General features: G+C 42.4%; 2 protein-coding genes across 6 annotated transcripts in view; both read left to right on the forward strand.

Annotated features, from left to right (window-relative positions):
* The window catches only part of LOC106578671 (anion exchange protein 2), a 117,324-nt gene extending 98,476 nt beyond the window's left edge, over positions 1–18,848 (forward strand). For all 5 annotated transcript variants that reach the window (XM_014157741.2, XM_014157742.2, XM_045702201.1 and 2 more), the window contains 16 exons: positions 1,971–2,151; positions 4,606–4,741; positions 5,111–5,312; positions 6,199–6,307; positions 6,626–6,810; positions 7,177–7,390; positions 7,576–7,782; positions 8,084–8,232; positions 9,462–9,656; positions 10,226–10,462; positions 10,816–10,905; positions 11,098–11,264; positions 11,490–11,743; positions 12,040–12,209; positions 13,616–13,789; positions 15,207–18,848. In XM_014157741.2, coding sequence (XP_014013216.1) covers positions 1,971–2,151; positions 4,606–4,741; positions 5,111–5,312; positions 6,199–6,307; positions 6,626–6,810; positions 7,177–7,390; positions 7,576–7,782; positions 8,084–8,232; positions 9,462–9,656; positions 10,226–10,462; positions 10,816–10,905; positions 11,098–11,264; positions 11,490–11,743; positions 12,040–12,209; positions 13,616–13,789; positions 15,207–15,287 — 2,751 coding nt within the window. In that variant the 3' untranslated portion in view covers positions 15,288–18,848. The remainder of the gene's footprint in view (positions 1–1,970; positions 2,152–4,605; positions 4,742–5,110; positions 5,313–6,198; positions 6,308–6,625; positions 6,811–7,176; positions 7,391–7,575; positions 7,783–8,083; positions 8,233–9,461; positions 9,657–10,225; positions 10,463–10,815; positions 10,906–11,097; positions 11,265–11,489; positions 11,744–12,039; positions 12,210–13,615; positions 13,790–15,206) is intronic.
* A 1,088-nt stretch (positions 18,849–19,936) lies between these two features.
* Positions 19,937–21,314, forward strand: LOC101448051 (uncharacterized; the record flags this gene model as incomplete). The annotated part of the gene is given in 4 exon segments (NM_001279124.1): positions 19,937–20,153; positions 20,291–20,395; positions 20,546–20,647; positions 20,975–21,314. Coding segments are annotated over 4 exon segments (486 nt in total). The 5' UTR covers positions 19,937–19,958.
* Positions 21,315–21,832: the final 518 nt, after the last annotated feature.

Consider the following 21,832-nt stretch of genomic DNA (forward strand, 5'->3'; position numbering starts at 1 on the left):
TTGTGCATGACACAAGTAATTTTTCCAACAATTGTTTACAGACAGATTATTTCACTTATAACTCACTGTATCACAATTCCAGTGGGTCAGAAGTTTACATACACTAAGTTGACTGTGCCTTTAAACAGCATGGAAAATTCCAGAAAATTATGTCATGGCTTTAGAAGCTTCTGATAGGCTAATTGACATAATTTGAGTCAATTGGAGGTGTACCTGTGGATGTATTTCAAGGCCTACCTTCAAACTCAGTGCCTCATTGCTTGACATCATGGGAAAATCAAAAGAAATCAGCCAAGACCTCAATTTATTTTTTAGTCCTCCACAAGTCTGGTTCATCCTTGGGAGCAATTTCCAAATGCCTGAAGGTACCACGTTCATCTGCACAAACAATAGTACGCAAGTATAAACACCATGGGACCACGCAGCCGTCATAACGCTCAGGAAGGAGATGCGTTCTGTCTCCTAGAGATGAATGTACTTCGGTGCGAAAAGTTCAAATCAATCCCACAACAGCAAAGGACCTTGTGAAGATGCTGGAGGAAACAGGTACAAAAGTATCTATTTCCACAGTAAAACGAGTCCTATATCAACATAACCTGAAAGGCCGCTCAGCAAGGAAGAAGCCACTGCTCCAAAACCTCCATAAAAAAGCCAGACTACGGTTTGCAACTGCACATGGGGACAAAGATCGTACAAAAATAGAACTGTTTGGCCATAATGATCATCGTTATGTTTGGAGGAAAAAGGGGGAGGCTTGCAAGCCGAAGAACTCCATCCCAACCGTGAAGCACAGGGGTGGCAGCATCATGTTGTGGGGGTGCTTTGCTGCAGGAGAGACTGGTGCACTTAACAAAATAGATAGCATCATGAGGAAGCAAAATTATGTGGATATATTGAAGCAACATCTCAAGACATCAGTCAGGAAGTTAAAGCTTGGTTGCAAATGGGTCTTCCAAATGGACAATGACCCCAAGCATACTTCCAAAGTTGTGGCAAAATGGCTTAAGGACATCAAAGTCTAAGTATTCAAGTGGCCATCACAAAGCCCTGACCTCAATCCTATAGAAAATTTGTGGGCAGAACTGAAAAAGTGTGTGCGAGCAAGGCGGCCTACAAACCTGACTCAGTTACACCAGCTCTGTCAGGAGGAATGGGCCAAAATTCACCCAACTTATTGTGGGAAGCTTGTGAAAGGCTACCTAAAACGTTTGACCTAAGTTAAACTATTTAAAGGCAATGCTACCAAATACTTATTGGGTGTATGTTGACTTCTGACCCACTGGGAATGTGATGAACAAAATAAAAGCTGAAATAAATAATTCTCTCCACTATTATTCTGACATTTCACAGTCTTAAAATAAAGTGGTGATCCTAACTGACCTAAGACAGGGAATGTTTACTAGGATTAAATGTTAGGAATTGTGGAAAAACTGAGTTTAAATGTATTTGGCTGAGGTGTATGTAAACTTCCGACTTGCGTTTTCCCATTCTTAGAATACTTTTTGACTGTCTTTACAGAAACAGCATGAGCCTTGGAAGAGCTAGCGTTAATTCTAAAACAACATTTGGAGAGGAATTAAATCCGAAGCAGATGCAGCCACATTAAGCATACTGAAACATTTTTCCCCTGATAGTTCAGCTATTCAGATCCTCACTGAATCTAATCCGATTGGCTCAATGGTAACTTGGTTGGAAGGAGATGCTGGTTTGAACATTTATGATTCAGACTCCTGGATGTCCATGGGCATACACTGAAAATGCTAATATCAAGAATATTGACTAGCATTGGTTTTTGGACAAACATGATGAAAAAGTTGGTAATTGGAGAAAGTGGCCACTGGCCAGGGAAAAAAACTAAAGCATGGATTGCTCTCTTATCTTGTCCATAGAGTGATTTATGAGGGTGAAGAAACCAATATTTTGTTATTTGGGTGAACTATCCCTTTGAATTCAGCCTGTCTCCCCCTCAGGTGTTTGTGGAGCTGAACGAGCTTATCATGGATAAGAACCAGGAGATGCAGTGGCGGGAGACGGCCCGTTGGATCAAGTTTGAGGAGGACGTGGAGGAGGAGACGGACCGCTGGGGCAAACCCCATGTGGCCTCGCTCTCCTTCCGCAGCCTGCTGGAGCTCCGCAAGACCATCTCCCATGGTAGGAGAGAGAGAAGAGACAGAGGGAGCGATTGTGTGTGTTTAGAGAGAGAAGACTGTGTGCAGTGTTTCCCCTATATGAATCGTTGCCGCCACCCCTAAATATACACTACCAGTCAAAAGTTTGGACACACCTACTCATTCAAGGGTTTTTCTTTATTTTTGACTATTTTCTATATTGTAGAATATTAGTGAAAGACATCAAAACTATGAAATAACACACAGGGAATCATGTAGTAACCAAAAGTGTGAAACAATTCTAAATATATTTAACATTTTAGATTCTTCAAAGCAGCCACCCTTTGCTTTGCTTTGACAGCTTTGCACACTCTTGGTATTCTCTCAACCAGCTTCACCTGGAATGCTTTCCAAACAGTCTTGAAGGAGTTCCCACATATGCTGAGCACTTGTTGACTGCTTTTCCTTTGCTCTGCGGTCCAACTCATACCAAAATATCTCAATTGGGTTGAGGTCGGGTGATTGTGGAGGCCAGGTCATCTGATGCAGCACTCCATCACTCTCCTTCTTGGTCAAATAGCCCTTACACGCCTGGAGTTGTGTTGGGTCATTGTCCCGTTGAAAAACAAATGATAGTCCCACTAAATGCAAGCCAGATGTAATCTCGCATTGCTGCAGAATGCTGTGGTAGCCATGCTGGTTAAGTATGCCTTGAATACTAAATAAATCACTGACAGTGTCACCAGCAAAGGACCCCACACCATCACACAACCACCTCCATGCTCACGGTGGGAACCACACATGCAGAGATTATCACCAAATCTCAAATTTGGACTCCAGACCAAAGGACAAATTTACACCGTTCTAATGTCCATTGCTCGTGTTTCTTGGCCCAAGCAAGTCTCTTCTACATATTGGTGTACTTTTAGTAGTTGTTTCTTTGCGGCAATTCGACCATGAAGGCCTGATGCACGCCGTCTCCTTTGAGCAGTTGATGTTGAGATGTCTGTTACTTGGACTCTGTGAAGCATTTATTTGGGCTGCAATTTCTGAGTCTGGTAACTCAAATGAACTTATCCTCTGCAGCAGAGGTAACTCTGGGTCTTCCTTTCCTGTGGCGGTCCTCGTGAGAGCCAGTTTCATCTAAGTGCTTGATGGTTTTTGCAACTGCACTAGAAGAAACTTTCAAAGTTCTTTGACATTTTCCGCATTGCCTGGCCTTCATGTCTTAAAGTAATGATGGTCTGTCATTTCTGTTTGCTTATTTGAGCTGTTCTTGCCATAATAAGGATTTGGTCTTTTACCAAATAGGGCTACCTTATGTATGCCGACTATACCTTGTCACAACACAACTCATTGGCTCAAACGCATTAAGAAGGAAAGAAATTCCACCAATTAACTTTTAACAAGGCACACCTGTTAATTGAAATACATTCCAGGTGACTACCTCCTGAACCTGGTTGAGAGAATGCCAAGAGTGTGCAAAGCTGTCATCAAGGCAAAGGGCGGCTACTTTGAAGAATCTCAAATATAAAATGTATTTTGATTTGTTTCACACTTTTTTTGGTTACTACACGATTCCACATGTGTTATTTCATAGTTTTGATGTCTTCACTATTATTCTACTATATAAAACATAGTAAAATAAGGAAAAACCCTTGAATGAGTAGCTCTGTCCAATCTTTTGACTAGTACTAGTATGTATGTATGTTGACTCCAATGCTTCCCACAACTGTGCCAAGATGGCTGGATGTCCTTTGGGTGCTGGACTATTCTTGATACAGGAAACTGTTGAGCGTAAAAAACACAGCAGCGTTGCATTTCTTGACACACTCAAACCTACTACCATACCCCGTTCAAAGGCACTTAAATATTTTATCTTTCCCATTCACCTCTGAATGGCACACATGCACAATCCATATCTCAATTGTCTCAAGGCTTAGAAATCCTTCTTTAACCTGTCTCCTCCCCTTCATCTACACTGATTGAAGTGGATTTAACAAGTGACATCAATAAGGGATCATAGCTTTCACCTGGATTTTCCTGGCCAATCTGTAATGTTTTGTAAACACAGTGTATTTTTTGGGGCGAGACAAAGTATTGAAGTGCCTTTGAACGGGGTATGGTAGTAGGTGCTAAGTGCACCGGTTTGTGTCAAGAACTGCAATGCTGCTGGGTTTTTCATGCTCAACAGTTTCCTGTGTGTGTATCAAGAATGGTCCACCACCCAAAGAACATCCATCCAACTTCACACAACTGTGGGAAGCATTGGCGTCAACATGGGCCAGCATACTTGTGGAATATTTCAAGACCTTGTAGAGTCCATATCCCGATGAGTTGAGGATGTTCTGAGGGCAAAATGGAGGGGGGTGCAACTTAATAGGAAGCTGTTCTTAATGTTTTGAACACTGTGTACATGCGTGTGTGTACGTCTGAGTGTGTCTGTGTGTGCCCACCCTGCTGTGACCTCAGTGTCATGTGTGCCCTCTGCCACCAGGGGCGGTGTTGTTGGACCTGGACCAGAAGACCTTGCCTGGCATCGCCCACCAGGTGGTAGAGCAGATGATCATCTCAGACCAGATCAAGGCTGAGGACCGTGCAAACGTGCTCCGAGCCCTGCTGCTCAAACACAGGTACACCACCACCACTACACCTAAACACCAACCAGGACAGCTCAGTGGAAAATACATCTTGAGTATCTAGTAACCTAAGTGTGGAAGTACGGAATACTAGTGTAAATTAAGTGTGTGGACACTTTAAACTCTGGATATTGTTTTTCAACAGGAAAAGTATTAAAAAAAATAGCTGGAGTTCGTCTAACATTTTGATCTCATAGATGAAATAGCATTATTAGTTCAGCATGTCAATTCACACAATGTTAAATTTGCTATGTCTCTGCCTGGTCCCGCCGCCTGCTTGCTTGATAGCGTGCGAGAGGGCAAGGTGCGACATATGCATCTCCTGCTCAACCTCTGTGTGCCTTTACCTCCCTCGCCCTGCAGTCACCCAAGCGATGAGAAGGAGCACAGCCACAACCCCTTCCCCAGGAACATCTCGGCGGCCAGCCTGGGCAACCTGCTGCCCCAGCAACACAGCTCCAACCACATCCACCATCCAGAGCCCTCCGTCACAGACCCCCTCATGGGCTCGGCCAGCACAGGGGAGCAGGAGACACGCATCGACATGGACAAGAACGACCAGCAGGTAGCTACAGTATAGTGTTGATTATATGTAAGGAGTAAATGCTGACATTTATTTTTCCAAGGTAATGTACAGAACTGAGGCATTTATCCCGCGTATACCACAGTTGGCAAAAAAAAACAATACTAAAGCGCACATTTACCAGTAAAAAAAAAAGAAAATAATAACTTGATATTTTCATTTTTAATGTACTCTTTTGGTTGCTAGAGAAGGGACCCAGTCGTTTGGTTGATATTTATGGACACAACCCAGTTGTTCGTTCTATATGTTCAGTTGCCATACACGCTGGCAACGTTCTTGTCCCTTGCTTGCTAGCTACCCAACTAGCTACGGCTAACAGAGTCACAACCTCTGCAGCCAGAATAACAGCATTTGTTTAAGCTGTTTTCTATTGACATTCATTTGGATACATCCATAATATGTCTGCAAAAACAAATCAATACTAGCTAGCTAAGTATTTTCCTCGTTGGACCTGCGTTTACAATGTATCCAATTTCAGTTTGTGTGGTTGTTGGTTTAGCTTTCTGTAACTTTGTAACAAGTGTGGTCCGCATCTTTGGGTGCATATTTCATCATGTTTGCAAGGTGTCCTGATTTAGCTTTTCCAACTGTCCCGTTATTTGGTTTTAATGTCCATTTTAGAATGCCCTTCTAGCCAATCAGAAACAAGTATTCAACAGTGCTGTGTATAAGTAGTGAGGAATGTATTAGGCAGATTATTCTACTGCTAACGAGTGTAGGTAAGTGTGTGTATGTGCAACGTGTGTACACAGGGATATTGAACTTTCATGTAAAAAGTATCTTCAGTGGATCATTTTTTGTGGAGGGGGCAATCTGTCCCATTGAGTTACCAAGGCCTGGGTTAAGTCTGTCCTGATTGGTATTGCAGCAGAAGGAGTCTACTCCAAATATCGGCATACACAGGTCGAAGTCCAAGCATGAGCTCAAGCTGCTGGAGAAGATTCCAGAGAATGCTGAAGCCACTGTTGTCCTTGTGGGTGAGTGGTCTGTTTTAACTAATCTAAGAACCAGAAGTACCAGAAAGCATCTCCTGTTACCTTTTTCAAATAACCTACTACCATCACCACCACCTCTTCTTCTTTTTCAGGTACTTATATTTGTCCTATTTCACACATTATTAAAACAATATTTAGTTTTTTTGCATATCCCAACTCTCCCTGATACACACTCGGAGAGTGGGGTCACGGCCAGGGTCGAAAAACATCTGAAACAGTAGTCTAATATCAAGCATTCCCACTCTGTACAGTGTAACAGCATGCCCTGTTAACCCTCTGTCCCCCCTTCCTCTCCTTCAGGCAGTGTGGACTTCCTGGAGCAGCCCACCATGGCCTTTGTGCGGCTGCAGGAGGCGGAGGAGCTAGACTCTGTCCTGGAGGTCCCAGTGCCAGTCAGGTTCATCTTCGTCCTGCTGGGACCCCCCAGCACCAACATGGACTATCACCAAATCGGACGCTCCATCTCCACACTCATGTCTGACAAGGTCAGTGCGCTGTACTGTGGAGGCGAGAGTAGAGCAAGAGTCAATTGATGGAAGTTTAGTGGAACATCTGTGGGCCGAGTTTCCTGGCCACAGATTAAGCCCAGTCCTGGAGTGAAAAGCACTTTCAATAAGAATCTGCATTGAAAATGCTTTTTGTTCCAGGACTAGGGAACCGTCCCGATATGTTATTGTTACTATGGTCTTAACCATAGTATGTAGTGTTTTATTTCGCACACAACTCTGAATGCAAAAAAGAAAATCCACACACGGAGTGAACCTGTTTTGTTCTTGATCAGTGGCTATGAAGGCTCACATACTGTAGGACAAAGTGTATAACTCGAGTGTTTTTCCTGTTCTCCCCCGCAGCACTTCCATGAGTCGGCCTATCTGGCGGACGACCGCCAGGACCTGCTCAACGCCATCAACGGCTTCCTGGACTGCAGCATCGTGCTGCCCCCCTCCGAGATGGGTGGTGAGGAGCTGCTACGCTCCGTGGCACGCTTCCAGAAGGAGATGCTTCGCAAGCGGGAGGAGCAAGGAGCCCTGCTGGCCAAGGAGCCCAAGAGCCAGAAGGAAAAAGGTGGGGGTATCCTGCAATTTTGTTCAGAGAAATTATGTCCTAGCAACTTTCCTATCTTCTCAGACCGTTACATGGAGCCAGATGATATTTTAAAAGTTTCCTTTTTTTTTATGCAAAAAAGATTCCAAAGAAACGTCACTTTTCTAGTCCAGTATTTGAAATCGGTCTATGTCTATGTATTCCAGAGGCCCTCCTCTCGCCCGGGAAGCCGGGAGACGACCCCCTGCAGCGTACTGGACGCCCCTTCGGAGGCTTAATCCGAGACGTGAAGCGCCGCTACCCGAAGTACGTGAGTGACTTCAAGGACGCGCTGAACGCCCAGTGCGCTGCGGCCGTCATCTTCATCTACTTCGCTGCCCTCTCCCCCGCCATAACCTTCGGAGGCCTCCTGGGTGAGTCCCAGGGGTTAAATGCAGCCAGCTAGCAAATTCTGGTACATTTACAGAAATGTCCCTGTGTAAGTTAATAAAGTGACATAAAGAATGGGGAACAATGAACAGGAGGCAAAAATAACCACAACTACCCATCTACCCCTATCAACACACAACCAGACACTTAGCATGTATTTAAAGTAGGCATTGGAGCTATATTGAATATGTACTGAGAATGTAATTCGTAGCTTTTTAAAAAACATTCTTAGGTCATTCTCTGAATGTTGCCTGTGCGAGTTCTTGACTGTGTGCCTTGTGGTAGGTGAGAAGACTGAGGGTCTGATCGGTGTGTCTGAGCTGATCGTGGCCACAGCGGTGCAGGGTGTTCTCTTCTGCCTCCTGGGGGCCCAGCCGCTCCTGGTGGTGGGCTTCTCCGGACCACTGCTCGTCTTTGAAGAGGCCTTCTACTCGGTAAGTTACCTCAAACTGAGATGTGAGATTACATTATTGACTACCACATAAGAGTAGGGTTGGGCGATATGGCCAAAATATCATATGGTATTTTTCAATTTTTGACGATATGAATTTGAATGTTTTTGATTAATAAAAGTTTGCTTTAAGAGTAGCGCGTGACCCTAGGGTGGCAACACATATATTCTAAACTATTTCAATGGGTCTTTCTCCATTCTGATTGTTTTATACTGTTCAATTCAACTTGAACCTAAAGAGAATTCCTGCATTTCCATCAATGTTTATTATAATTCTGTAGTTAGAATATAAATAATAGTGGGCAATTTGAATACAGTGTTGTTTGACATGACAATGAATGAAAATGCCCTGAACGAGTTATTGTGACAGGGTAGGAACCAAAGTGATGTTCTGTGTTTCCTCGGGGGACCCTATAATCTTTGGCTACATTAAATCTTTATTCATATAGCCAACATATATTCATGCTTCGCCTATTCCTCTTTGATTTAGAAGATACTGTTGCACAAACAACATGCTCATTTAGCCTCCACCAGCACTGGTATCAGGCTGTATTAGCTAGCTACGTTTGCTCTGACTCAGTACTTTTATTAGCTAGCCAGCTAATGTCATTATACTGTTTGGATTTTTTTTTAACCATTTGTGACTGGTTAACTAGCTATTAGCATTAGTGGCTAACACTATTTAGTTTAACCTGCTAAGAAAATACAAACTGTGTTTCTTACGTCTGCAAACAGCTAAACTAATATTGTAATTATAGAAGCTTGTGGATTTATATTTAGATCAAAGTGGAAACAACATTGTTGCATTGACCATGCAGACTGAACAAATGTCTCGTGGTCAAGCAACAACAAACTCGCTCCTTGAGTGACGGGGTGATACGAGGTCTGTGTGGAGGGAGGGAGGGAGAGAGAAGCGTAGTAAACTATAAAAATGGATGTTACACACCGCGTATCACGTTTACCAAACATTTAAATATCGTTATAGAAGGTAAAGTAAAAACCCAAACCGGTCCGTGCATAAATACTGGTATATAGTAAAATACGGTATACCGCTCAGCCCTACATAAGACTCCCTTTTGTATTTTCCTGATGTTGACCTGTATGTGTGGCCACATGTCACTCTTCCATCAGTGTCAGAACTCGATACTCAGTTCTGTCTTAATTGCTTCCTTACCTGTCTCTCTCTCTCTCTCTGTCTGTGTGTGTCCATAGTTCTGTAAGGGGAACGGGATAGAGTACCTGACGGGTCGGGTGTGGATCGGCTTCTGGCTCATCGTCATCGTGGTGACGACAGTGGCCTTGGAAGGTAGCTTCCTGGTCCGCTTTGTCTCACGCTTCACCCAGGAGATCTTCTCCTTCCTCATCTCGCTCATCTTCATCTTCGAGACCTTCTCCAAGATAGGCAAGGTACTGTACACTTGACGCTCAGTTAACTATAGTATTGAAATTGATAGAAACTATTTAGTGCCCTTGTAAGTGCTAAAAGCACTTTACGTTGTAGAGAGGGGATCCAATCTGACTACTGATAATAAATGGAACTGACTTTAGATTGGACTGTTCTCAAAACATGGGGTCAAAATGAGTATGTTTTCCTAACGGGTACACTCTTAAGAAAATCTTTTGTGGCTGAGTGGCCCTGATCCGAGAACAAAGTGAAAGGGACAGACAGCCCGACTTTTATCTGGGCTTATGATTTCAGGAATGTTACTATTTTTAGACCTCTGCGAACACAAGACTTTCAAGGGATTATTTGTGTCTGGATTAATCTGTTTGCTGGGACCTTACAGGTATGTCAGTTTTAATCCCTCTGAAGCCGTGTTGAAGTGATCTCAGTGAGGGAGGTGTGTGTGTGTGTGTGTGTGTGTGTGTGTGTGTGTGTGTGTGTGTGTGTGTGTGTGTGTGTGTGTGTGTGTGTGTGTGTGTGTGGTGAAGTGGTGCTTTATTGTGAACCCTTTTTTTCCTGTGTTGCCGGGCAGATTTTCATGGAGCACCCACTGCAGCGCTGTTACCTTGACAACAGCACGGCGGAGAACGCCACGATGGAGAATAGTACCGTGGAGCTATTGCTTGGCAACGGCACTATTTCGGTGGTGTCGGTGAAAGTCCTAGGGGAACCCAACACGGCACTGCTCTCCCTGGTACTCATGTCTGGAACCTTCTTCATTGCATTCTACCTGCGCAAGTTCAAAAACAGTGCCTTCTTCCCTGGCAAGGTAGGACACTGATACACTTTATGAGGTGAAGAGGCGCATTTCATTCTCACCGTAAGCACTATAGGGATATCAGGGTGTATTTCAATTCATTCGAAATTTAAAGGGATATGTCAGGATTTTGGCAATGAGGCCCTTTATCTACTTCACCAGAGTCAGAAGAACTCGTGGATAACATGTTTATGTCTCTGTGTCCAGTATGAAGGAAGTTTAGAGGTAGTTTCGCCAACCAATGTAACTAGCCTCATTTCCAAAATCCCAAAGTATCCCTTTAGAATCACAGATCTTCACTCCCCAGTGTCCCATCATAGGCTGTGTTATGCATTGCCTACACCTAACTATTTTGTGTTGTTCAGCTCCGTAGGATTATTGGAGATTTCGGGGTCCCCATAGCCATCCTCATCATGGTTCTAGTGGACTACAGTATACGTGACACTTACACACAGGTGAGTAGTACTGCAATGAAAATAATTCCAAAGCCCTTTATTAGTTTGTTCATTGTATTGTCTAGATTAATAAGCTTAACTACTGTCTTACTGAGAAATGATATAGAACTAGTTACTTTGAAGACATAATAGTGCATGGTATGTCATCACCCTCTAAAACTCATCACTTTCCTTATCCCTGACCTTGTGTAGAAACTGAGCGTGCCCAGTGGCTTCTCTGTGACCAGTCCTGAGAAGCGTGGCTGGGTGATCAACCCCCTAGGCATGTACACCCCGTTCCCCATCTGGATGATGTTTGGCAGTGTGCTGCCCGCCCTGCTGGTCTTCATCCTCATCTTCATGGAGACACAGATCACCACGTGAGACACACTATCACACTACATTACCCAGCACCCCTGTGTTCCGTCATGAGCTCCCCCTTAGTAGCAAAATGAATCGTGTGAATGGATAGTATACAAACTGCGGGAAATCATGATATGATGGTATGTTTTTATCCTGGCAAGTTGATTTACTCATTCTCAACTTCTCATCTGCCTTTCTTTCTTCCATTCCTCTCTTACTACCCCTCTTCCTCCCTAACTCAGTCTGATAGTGAGTAAAAAGGAGCGGATGCTGGTGAAGGGTTCTGGCTTCCACCTGGACCTGCTGGTGATCGTAGTGCTGGGCGGCACCTCTGCCCTGTTCGGCCTGCCCTGGATGGCAGCCGCCACTGTGCGCTCCGTAACGCACGCCAATGCCCTCACTGTCATGAGTAAGGCGGTCGCCCCCGGCGACAAGCCCCGCATCCAGGAGGTCAAGGAGCAGCGGGTTACAGGGTTGCTGGTGGCCATCTTAGTAGGTGAGTGTCTGTTGGATAGATGTCGAATAAACTAGACTGGAAGATGTTTGGTGCTTCTCAAAAGTTTAACGTGGCTTCCTCCACTTGACTCCTTCCCTTCTTCCGCAGTGATCTGAAGACGCAGGATAAAAACAAAACATATAAGCGAAATATCTGACTTTGCTTACGGTGACTTTGCTTTCACCTGTGTAGTTATTTCACGTCAGACTACTAGAAGAGGAAACTGGTAGATGGAGTATTGAGACGCAGTCATGTTTGCAGTAATATCTCTTAACTCTTCCTCCCTCGTCTTCCAGGCCTTTCCATTGTGATCGGAGACCTGCTGCGTCAGATCCCCATCGCTGTGCTGTTTGGCATCTTCCTCTACATGGGCGTGATGTCACTCAATGGAATCCAGTTCACCGAGCGCCTAATGTTACTGCTGATGCCCCCCAAGTACCACCCCGACCACACCTACGTCCGCAAGGTGACCACAGCTCAGAGTCACAGAGAGTAAACAGAGCAGTGGCTCTGGTTCCCTAAACCTTTTTGGTCCTAATCCGTCGAATAGATCGCTTGGTCCCAGATCAGTTTGTGCTCTAATGAAAACTCCTATGGTCAAAAATTACAGTAGGAGTTGTCAAAACAGCACAAACAGATATGGGACAAGGCTATCAAATAGAGCCTTTCCTATATAATCCACTATATCAGGGATGGGAAACTTTGATGGGGGTGGGGGCCACAAAAAAATCTGAATTTATCATGAGACGCAGTGGCTTGTGGGTCTGCATACCCAGACATGCAATCAGAGCAAGCCCTAGCCAAAATGTTTTTGGGGGGCCCACCACCTTGTAAACAAACATTTTTAGCTACCCCCCTTAACAGCAGAGGGGGGAAAAATTACTTTTCAGAGTTCATTTCATGCAATTCTACACATTTTGCCATAGGGTGGAGAGATATTTGACATTTTTAAGCTTATTTCCTGCAATTCTACACATTTTGCCGTGATTTAAGCCATGTTAATACGATATCTGAGTGAGAGTAAATTACAAAATCAATGGGGCGGTTAGGGCCCCTGAGCAAATGCCGATTTGGTAAATAAACCATGATTACTACAAGTTTAGAAAGCTGGCTAGGCTAACTTACCAATAAAACATTGCTGATATGGGCTAAATGACTGACTGTAAGTGACTGACGTAAGATTATTATTATACATTTTTGGGGAAATTGATCCATGGGCCTACAAAAGGGGGGCCATCACCAGTTGCCCATCCCTGCACTATATAAACCCATAGAGGCTATTTCCCTCAAGTGGATACCAGAGTTTGTATACATACAAACATTAGGAACACCTGCTCTTTCTATGACATAGACTGACCAGGTGAAAGCTATGAGGGGAGGAGACAGGTTAAAGAAAGATTTTTAAGCCTTGAGACAATTGAGACATGGATTGAGGGTGAATGGGCAAGACAAAGTATTTAAATGCCTTTGAACGGGGTATGGTAGTAGGAGCCAGGCGCACCGGTTTGAGTGTGTCAAGAACTGCAACGCTACTGGGTTTTTCACGCTCAACAGTTTCCCGTGTTTATCAAGAATGGTCCACCATCCAAAGGACATCCAGACAACTTGACACAACTGTGGGAAGCATCGGAGTCAACATGGGCCAGCATCCCTTCGGAATGCTTTCGATACCTTGTAGAGTCCAAGCCCCAACGAATTGAGGCTGTTCTGAGGGCAAAAGGGGGTGCAACTCAATATTAGGAAGGTGTTCCAACTGTTTTGTACACTCAGTATATGTGCTATACCGTATTACATACTCATGATTTTCATTGTCCCCTTTCGTGTGTATTACGGTAATCCACTTTATTAACTGATAGTAACTGTGTCCCCCAGGTGAAAACGCTGCGGATGCACCTGTACACGGTGATCCAGCTGGTTTGTCTGGCGGCGCTGTGGGCCGTCATGTCAACCGTGGCCTCTCTGGCTTTCCCTTTCGTCCTCATCCTCACCGTCCCCGTCAAGATGTTCCTGTTGTCGCGCATCTTCACCGCCCGCGAGATGCAGTGTGTAAGTTGGCCCATACACTAGCTTTAGGGCCTTTCACTAGGATTCACCCTATGAGCCCTGGTCAAAAGTAGTGCAGGGAATACGGTGCCATTTGAGATGTATCCCCTTTCTCTACTCCGAGGATGTTTCAGGAGAGGTCCTTATGGCACATTAGTTGTAATACTTATGGAGTTTATTCTTAAAGGAGAAGTTGTTTTTTTACAACGAAATCTCTATTTTGATGTAAATGGCATGTTATAGAAGGGTCCAGACACCTTTTTTGTGATTTCACCAAACAGCTATGGGGTTCCTGAAAAAACATGAACAAAGGTTCCAAAAACACCCAAATACGTCCTTTTAGAAACGGCAAAGCTGTCAGTATAGTGATGCAGTTCTTTTAGATGTGCACATGTCATTCCTAACTTTATCCGCAACGTTATATTCCCTTTTGTGCGACTCGAGACGTTTCCCTTATCCAGCTGTTCGGTTCTCCGCGTAGCCTGCTGCTACAGGTAACTGCCAAAATCAAGGGAACACCAACATAGTGTCTTAGTAGGGCGTTGGGCCGCCACGAGCTGCCAGAACAACTTCAATGCGCTTTGGCATAGATTCTACAAGTGTCTGGAACTTCCTGAATGGAAGCACATGCTTTTAATATATTTTGTATCCCCCATTTACTCAAGTGTTTCCTTTATTTTAGCAGTTACCTCTCCGTCCATTCTACAGGTATTGTTCAAGTCGCAACAAAATGGAGTAGAGAGTTCTGATTAAAGTTCGGAATGACACAATTTCATGTGTACAACACCTAAAGACCTGCAACACTATACCGGGATGTTTGCCGTTTCTAAAAGAACGTATTTGGGTGTTTTTGAAGCCTTTGTTCATGTTTTTTTTCCAGAGCTCCCATATACTGCACAGTAAGGGTGAGGAAGCGATTCGTTGTTTGGTGTATGTTTCTCAAAAAAGGTGTCTATAATATGCCATTTGCATAAAAAATGTTGATTTAGTTGTAAAAAATAACTTATCCTTCATGACTCTCTGCTCTGCTTGTTCTTCTTCAGTGGTTTTTAGCACTGGGTTGACGTAATGTACTTTGTGGAAAAAGTACCCTGTAAAAAGCGCATTACACATTACAAACAATCAATCATAGTTACATTTGAGTCATTTAGCGGACGCTCTTATACAGAGCAATTTACTGTTAGTGCATTCATCTTAAGATAGCTAGGTGAGATGACAACAGATCACAATCCTATCAAGTACATTTTCCCTCAACAAAGTATTTATCACCAAAGTCCGTGCCAGTAGGATAAGTGCCATTTCTGGTGGGAGGGGGCGGCGTCGTGAGTGTTATTTAAGTTACTCTTCAGAGGTAGGGTTTCGGTAGGGTTAACGGTACAGCTACTGCCTTGCTCTAACAGTCTGCTCTCCTCTCTCATAGCTGGATGCTGATGACGCAGAGCCCATCTTTGATGAGAGAGAGGTCCATGATGAATACTCAGAGATGCACATGCCTGTGTGACTCACACCATAATATACCTACCAGCCACTGTATTCTTCCCTCAGTGTCCACACCATTCTGCCAATCAATCAACCAGCCAATGAGATGCCTGCCCAACGGATCCACCAGCAAAGACCCTCTATATATATAAAATTGACAGACCCTCTGACCATCATTGAGCACTGTTGGTTTCCATTGCTTTAACCACACCTGACCAAAGGGTAAAGATGTCGCATGCAGGCTTTGGTCTTCTGAGACCCAGCTCTGTCATGGAGGGGTTTAAGACCACTCATAACCCCTGTCAATCTCATTCACTGGGACAGAGTTCAATTGGGTGTCATGAGTAGATTCAACGCTCTCATGACAACATACAGGCGTTCTCATGATGACACACAGCTGGAAATGGGGACACATATGGGGGAACTTCCTGTCCTCCGAAGGGGTCAGGCGTTAGGGGTCATAACCCTTCAGAGAGCACTTTGTGGCATTCGGTATGAATACAGACTGAAAGGTCCAATTGGTTCAGCATATTTATTTCGTTCATCATCATCATCCATGTTTTAAAATATTTCAACATATTTGCCTTTTTTTGTGGGGGGGGTTCAAATTCAGTTGTGTGTTTATAGATGTGTATTTTCAAGGTTTATTCCAGTGACCGTATATGGTAGGTAGTTTAGTACACAATTATTCATTTTTCAACCTTGAAAGGTTGTGCTGATTCACATTGAATGTGTGGAGGATTATATATACATTCCTTGAGTCAATATATTTAACATATTGTGCTTTCACTTTTTATGTTTAGCTCTTTTAGCTCACTAAGTGCCTTATGAAGGACATGATGGCTGTACAGAGAAACCTAATTATGTTACTTTTGTTTTTAGCAGCTGTTCCTTCAAGAGCACCTCTAAGCCCTCTGCACTATTTAAGGCACCAAATCTGGACATTTCAACAACAAAAAATATTTTGGGGTATATTATTGAATGTTTTATATTTTACTTAGTGTCTATCAAACACTATGCTGTGTATTTTTGTATTTTTTTTTTTAATATGCCTTAGATTTTTCTCTCCTGACCAATTCCATTAGCTAAAAAGGAAGGAGTGTGATTTTATGTTTCCAAGCGATTGCAAAGGGGACACAAACTGCTCCAACCTCAGACTGATATTAAGGTAGTGGTAGTCCAGTGGTTTTACCAATAGTCATTACAACACTGCTCAGCAATCACAGCAGTCTTGTGAAGTCTTGATGAAATGTGCGTGTCTATGTTATTGTGTAGATTATTTGCTTTCATCCAGTCATCATCCCCCTCTAGTGTTTATGCTGCCATTGTGGTGGCTAAAGTTTACCAGCAGAGGGAGACAAAATGTAACCAAAGCACACATTGTAGTACCAAATGATTTTAAAGTACTGTACTGAACGTGAAATAACTCTCCCCAACCGTTTCTTTTTCGTTAGCATTTTCTCCATAAAAACTGAAATGGGATGACATCTCTCAAGTGCTACACAATCTCAAGACATTTCTGAAGTACTGTGTATATACACTAAACATAGTGCTACTTTCACCAAGTACAGTAAACGTCTTGTATTGTTTTAATAAGGAGCTGTTTGGTTTCTCATGTTTGGTCATCTAAAGTATATCCTGCTGAATCCCTTTCTGAAGGTTATCGACATGCATCTGTGGGGTTCACAATGAGGACATCAATAGAAGAGACAGTATATGTCCTGGGGGGGGGGACCTTTTGCATTCTCACTGTGTGTTTGTTAAAGTGGTCTACCTACCAGCATAAAGCTAGTCAGTGTTTTGGGGGGGGGGGGCACTAATCTATTTGTATTTTCCTGTGTGTGAGTGGTTTTATTTCTTGCCAAATCTCGGCCATTTAAAACGTTTCAAGTGTGGTCAGAACTATCAAATGTGGGCGTTAACTCACCTGTTCCTTGCCACCAGGTTTATGATGTTCCCGAGGTGGGTAAAGTGGTTCAGCAGGTCAAGGCCATTCTCTCACAACATTCCATTTTTGTCATACCTCTAAGGTCTTTTTTTTTTTCAAGTAGTATTAGTGATTATTATCAAAATGTGTCATTATTATCCAAAGTTTTTATATAGAATCAAATGTGTTGTCTAAAATTCCTAAATGATACTGTTGATGAAATTTCTGTTCAGTCTGTGTAGGCAATCTCCTTAGTTTCGCCCATGCCAGGGTAATCTCTTGTGGACAGACTATGTAAACATAAATCGTACTGTAGATCTGTCATGATACAACTGGATGTGTGAGATCAGCAGCATTAGTTCCAGTGCTTGGGTTTTTTGTCACTGGTTATTTGGACAAATCCTGATTTTGCAGGTGTTAGCATCTTTCTAATTTCGGATGGAGCAGGGACATTTGGCTCATATACTTGCCTGTAACTTGCAAAGAGAAAGGGTAGAGTTCTTTTGTTTTCGGTTCTGATCCTCGTTCTATCTCTTCTCTTAACACTTATGGACCCAGATCTTAATTGAACATCTGACCAATTACGCAAGACTTAAGTTCTGGGTTTACTAAGATTGATGCCAGGGGAATGGCTTGAAGCCTTTTTAAAGATGTTGTTTTTAATATATACGGATGTCTGAAGTTAGACCTATGAATATACTTTTTTTTACCTGAAATGCAGTCATTGATTGTGAAGACTGGACCTCATGTCTGTCTTTTGTTCTTTATTGCTTTACTGTTTCTCAAGCAAGGGAGAGGCCGAAGACATCACTAATCCCTTCAGAACAACTCCTTGAATACCCTACTCCTTGAAACATATTTTTTTTATCCTTTAGTGTGTGTACTTTACTGTATTTATACTTGGGATATTGCCTTTCAACAGTAAAAGTTCAAAAATGTATCTTTCTGTGCACCTCAACTAAGCTATACTCGGCTCCATATTCCCATGGTCTATGGCTACAGGGAGCCCAACTCTGATCTTTTGTTCAATTATTGGCAAAAGAGCTGATCTGATTGGTCAAAAGACCAATAAGTGGAAAAAATATCAGAATCCGGCTGCCGGTGTAAACGCAATCGAAGTCCTATATTTGTGCCTGAATTGATCTACAGCTGCACGTGAATGTATACGATATGTGATTGTGACATTTATCACCTGAATCTGTCATAGCCGTCATATATGTTTCCAGTATGTCACTCAAGTTCAATTCGTTTTCACTTTTCGAATGCCCATGGATCAAGGCCTGCATTCACAACACGTTTCAGAGTAGGAGTGATGATGGGATCAGATTTCCATTTTAGATCCTACTGAATAAGATGATATGAACAGAGGGGATCTGATCCTAGCACTCCTACTCACTCTTCATGAATACAGGTCCTGATCCCTCACATGTATTGCAATGTGGCATTATGTGTTGTCTTGAGTGTTTGAAGGGTGTTGTGTAGATGTTTTAAAAGATGTTGCCGTAATTCATGACCATGGACAAAATGGTGGTGTGCAAATTTTTTTTTTTTTAATGGAAAGCGTTATGGATGGAGGGAATATGTTCTGTACATGATTGTCAGTGCCCATGGAAACATTGCTATAATGCAGTTCCATTTTAAAAGAAACACAAAGCATTCTGGGTGGTCATTGCTTATGTTCAGTGTACATACACTCCCGGTCAAAAGTTTTAGAACACCTACTCATTCAAGGGTTTTTCTTTATTTTCTACATTGTAGAATAATAGTGAAGACATCAAAACTATGAAGTAACACGTGGAATCATATACTAACCAAAAGTGTTAAACAAATCAAAATATTCTTCAAATAGCCAGCCTTTGCCTTGATGACAGCTTTACGCACTCTTGGCATTCTCTCAACCAGCTTCACCTGGAATGCTTTTCCAACAGTCTTGAAGGGGTTCCCACATGCTGAGCACTTATTGGCTGCTTTTCCATTCACTCTGTGCTCCGACTCATCCCAAACTATCTTAATTTGGTTGAGGTCGGGGGATTGTGGATGCCAGGTCATCTGATGCAGCACTCCATCGCTCTCCTTCTTGGTCAAATAGCCCTTACACAACCTGGAAGTGTGTTGGGTCCTATTGAAAAACAAATGATAGTCCCACTAAGCCCAAAACAGATGGGATGGTGTATTGCTGCAGAAATGTATTTTGATTTAACACTTTTTTTGGTTTACTACTTTGATTTCATATGTGTAATTTCATAGTTAAGTAAAAAAAAAAAAAAAAAACTTTAATAATTGGATGTTCTAAAACTTTTGACCGGTAGTGTAAATCGTTAAAATATTGATGACCAATAAAGTCAATTTCTATTAAACATCACTGCTGTATTGTTCTTTAACAATTCAACCAACACATATTATTCATAACAAGATGAGTACAGTTAAAAGTTACAGGATATTACAGAAAATACTTTTTACGATACATATACATGTTCATTTCATGTATGCTGTGACTAATACAAAACTATTTGTTATGTTGAAATATAGAAATTGAAACTTCCAGATTCTCATGTTGAAACTAACTTCCTTCTTGTAAGTAGGTCAAAAACAGCACATGACCAGACCTGCACATTATCCTTGATTGCTCAATCCCTCTCCAAAAACACATTTGATGCTCTTTCCCTTTTGTTTGTCTGAGTCAGTGTTCCTCCCTGAAGTGGAGTGGGTTGTCTTCATACAGAACAACAACCTCAGTCAGGCTGCTCCATACACACTGGGAGGAAGATGGCTGCTCTACTACTGCTGTTGTTGGTTAGTGCTGGAGTCCTGCTGTCTTCTACTGAGGCTCAGGAGGCTTACAATAAACTCCCTGATAACTACAGGAAAGGAGTGGATCTGGCCCTGCAACAACTCAACTCTCACGCTGGAGTCAAACACCATTTTCTCTTCTTCAAGAGTCTCCTGAAGTCCGATATAGAGGTAAAACCATTGAGGTTTCCATTGCTGGGAGGTTGTTTTTCTGAGGACTGTGGCAACACTGTGTTTTTGTGTAGACCATTCTGGTAAATGTTTATGGTTGTTTAGTCTACTCAATGATTTACATTTTCTTCCTCTAGCCTGGATTTGATGTGAGCTACATTTATCACAGTTTCTACCTGAAAGCCACCAAGTGCCCAAAGGGAACGGTTAACTCCATGCAATGCAAGTTCAGGAATGACCGAGTGAGTACCTGGAACTGTCCGAGCACAGTTGAGCTGAATCATCAATAACCTTAGGGCTTTCATACAATCCCATAAGTTATACACATCTAAGTCTACAGCATGGAATTGTAATGTACATATAATGCTGTCATATTATGTGTATTTCTACAGCCATTGATAGACTGTTCAGTCTGCTACAAAACCTTTGCTGGAGAGATTGAGAAGAATCCAAAACCGTATGTCCACTGTGTCCACAAACCAGCACTTACAGAGGTTTGTTGGATCGCTAGTTGTCCCTTCCCCTAACACTAAACTGTTTCAATCACTCACCAGTCAAATTCTATAACTAAGTATGCTTACGAAGAAAATGTTAGAATTGTCATTAAGAAAATGATAGAATTGTCTATATACTACTTCCTATAAAGATTAAGGACAATATCACGAGTTGAACTCTTTCTTGTCTAATTCAGAAACGGACAGTAATTGCAGGGATTTGTTCCATCACATTATTGAGTAAAAGTTGATTTTGAAGACAAATATATATTGTGAATGTTATTAAAGCAGAATATTAACCTGTTTATTTCCCCTTGTGAATTTCAGGATATGAAGACAGCAAGAATAGAACACTGTAACGCAATGAGTTACCACAGTGGAGCCCCTACTCTCCTGGCTTCAAAATCTTAGTGAAAGGGGCCATGTTAGTTCTGTGCCATGACAAAGTAATGCTATTGCACAATACATCTGGATTTAGTCTGGAAAGAAGAGCCTCTGTGTTCCTTATTCTGTATTCACCTTTATACTTTTTCTAATTACTTTAAACACGCTTAGGCTTGAGTTCCAAGTGTTCACTTCATGTGTGCTACGTACGTATTTCCTAATTCTCTACCTCTGCAATATCCCAGTTGAATGTGGTACATTTATGTTCAATAAAGTTTTATTCAGAAAATATTAATTCAAGTTATTGGTGTTCTCTCTTCCAAATAGCACATAGGTAGAGATGATGGGGGAAATTCCTCTAGATGTTACAGCGTCTCCCATTTCTCTATTGGAAGGCCAAGAAAAACATTCATGACAGTTAGTTGATAGCATGTTTAAGCTTGGACTTGTGATTCCTAAGGTCTGAGCAATATGTGTTTTGAGTCTCGTTGATGTTTATACCGGTAGAAGAAGTGTGTCTATTGTCCGTAGGGTGTTACTAACAGTGAACTGAACGATACAACACAAACAAGATTTGTTTAATATAAAATGTTATTTCAGTCTAGGTTTAATGTGCAATACATCTATCACAATTTCTACCTGAAAGCCACGAAGTGTGCCAGGGGAAATGTTAATCCATATGTTGTGTATATTCTAACAGCCACTGATGGACTTTGGAGTTTGCTCCAAAACATTTGCTGGAGAGATTGAGAAACACCCCCAAGCCGTAAATGATTTATTTCTAAATGACAAGTGTTTAAA

This window comes from Salmo salar, chromosome ssa19, assembly GCF_905237065.1.
Source record: "Salmo salar chromosome ssa19, Ssal_v3.1, whole genome shotgun sequence".
Classification (NCBI taxonomy): domain Eukaryota; kingdom Metazoa; phylum Chordata; class Actinopteri; order Salmoniformes; family Salmonidae; genus Salmo; species Salmo salar.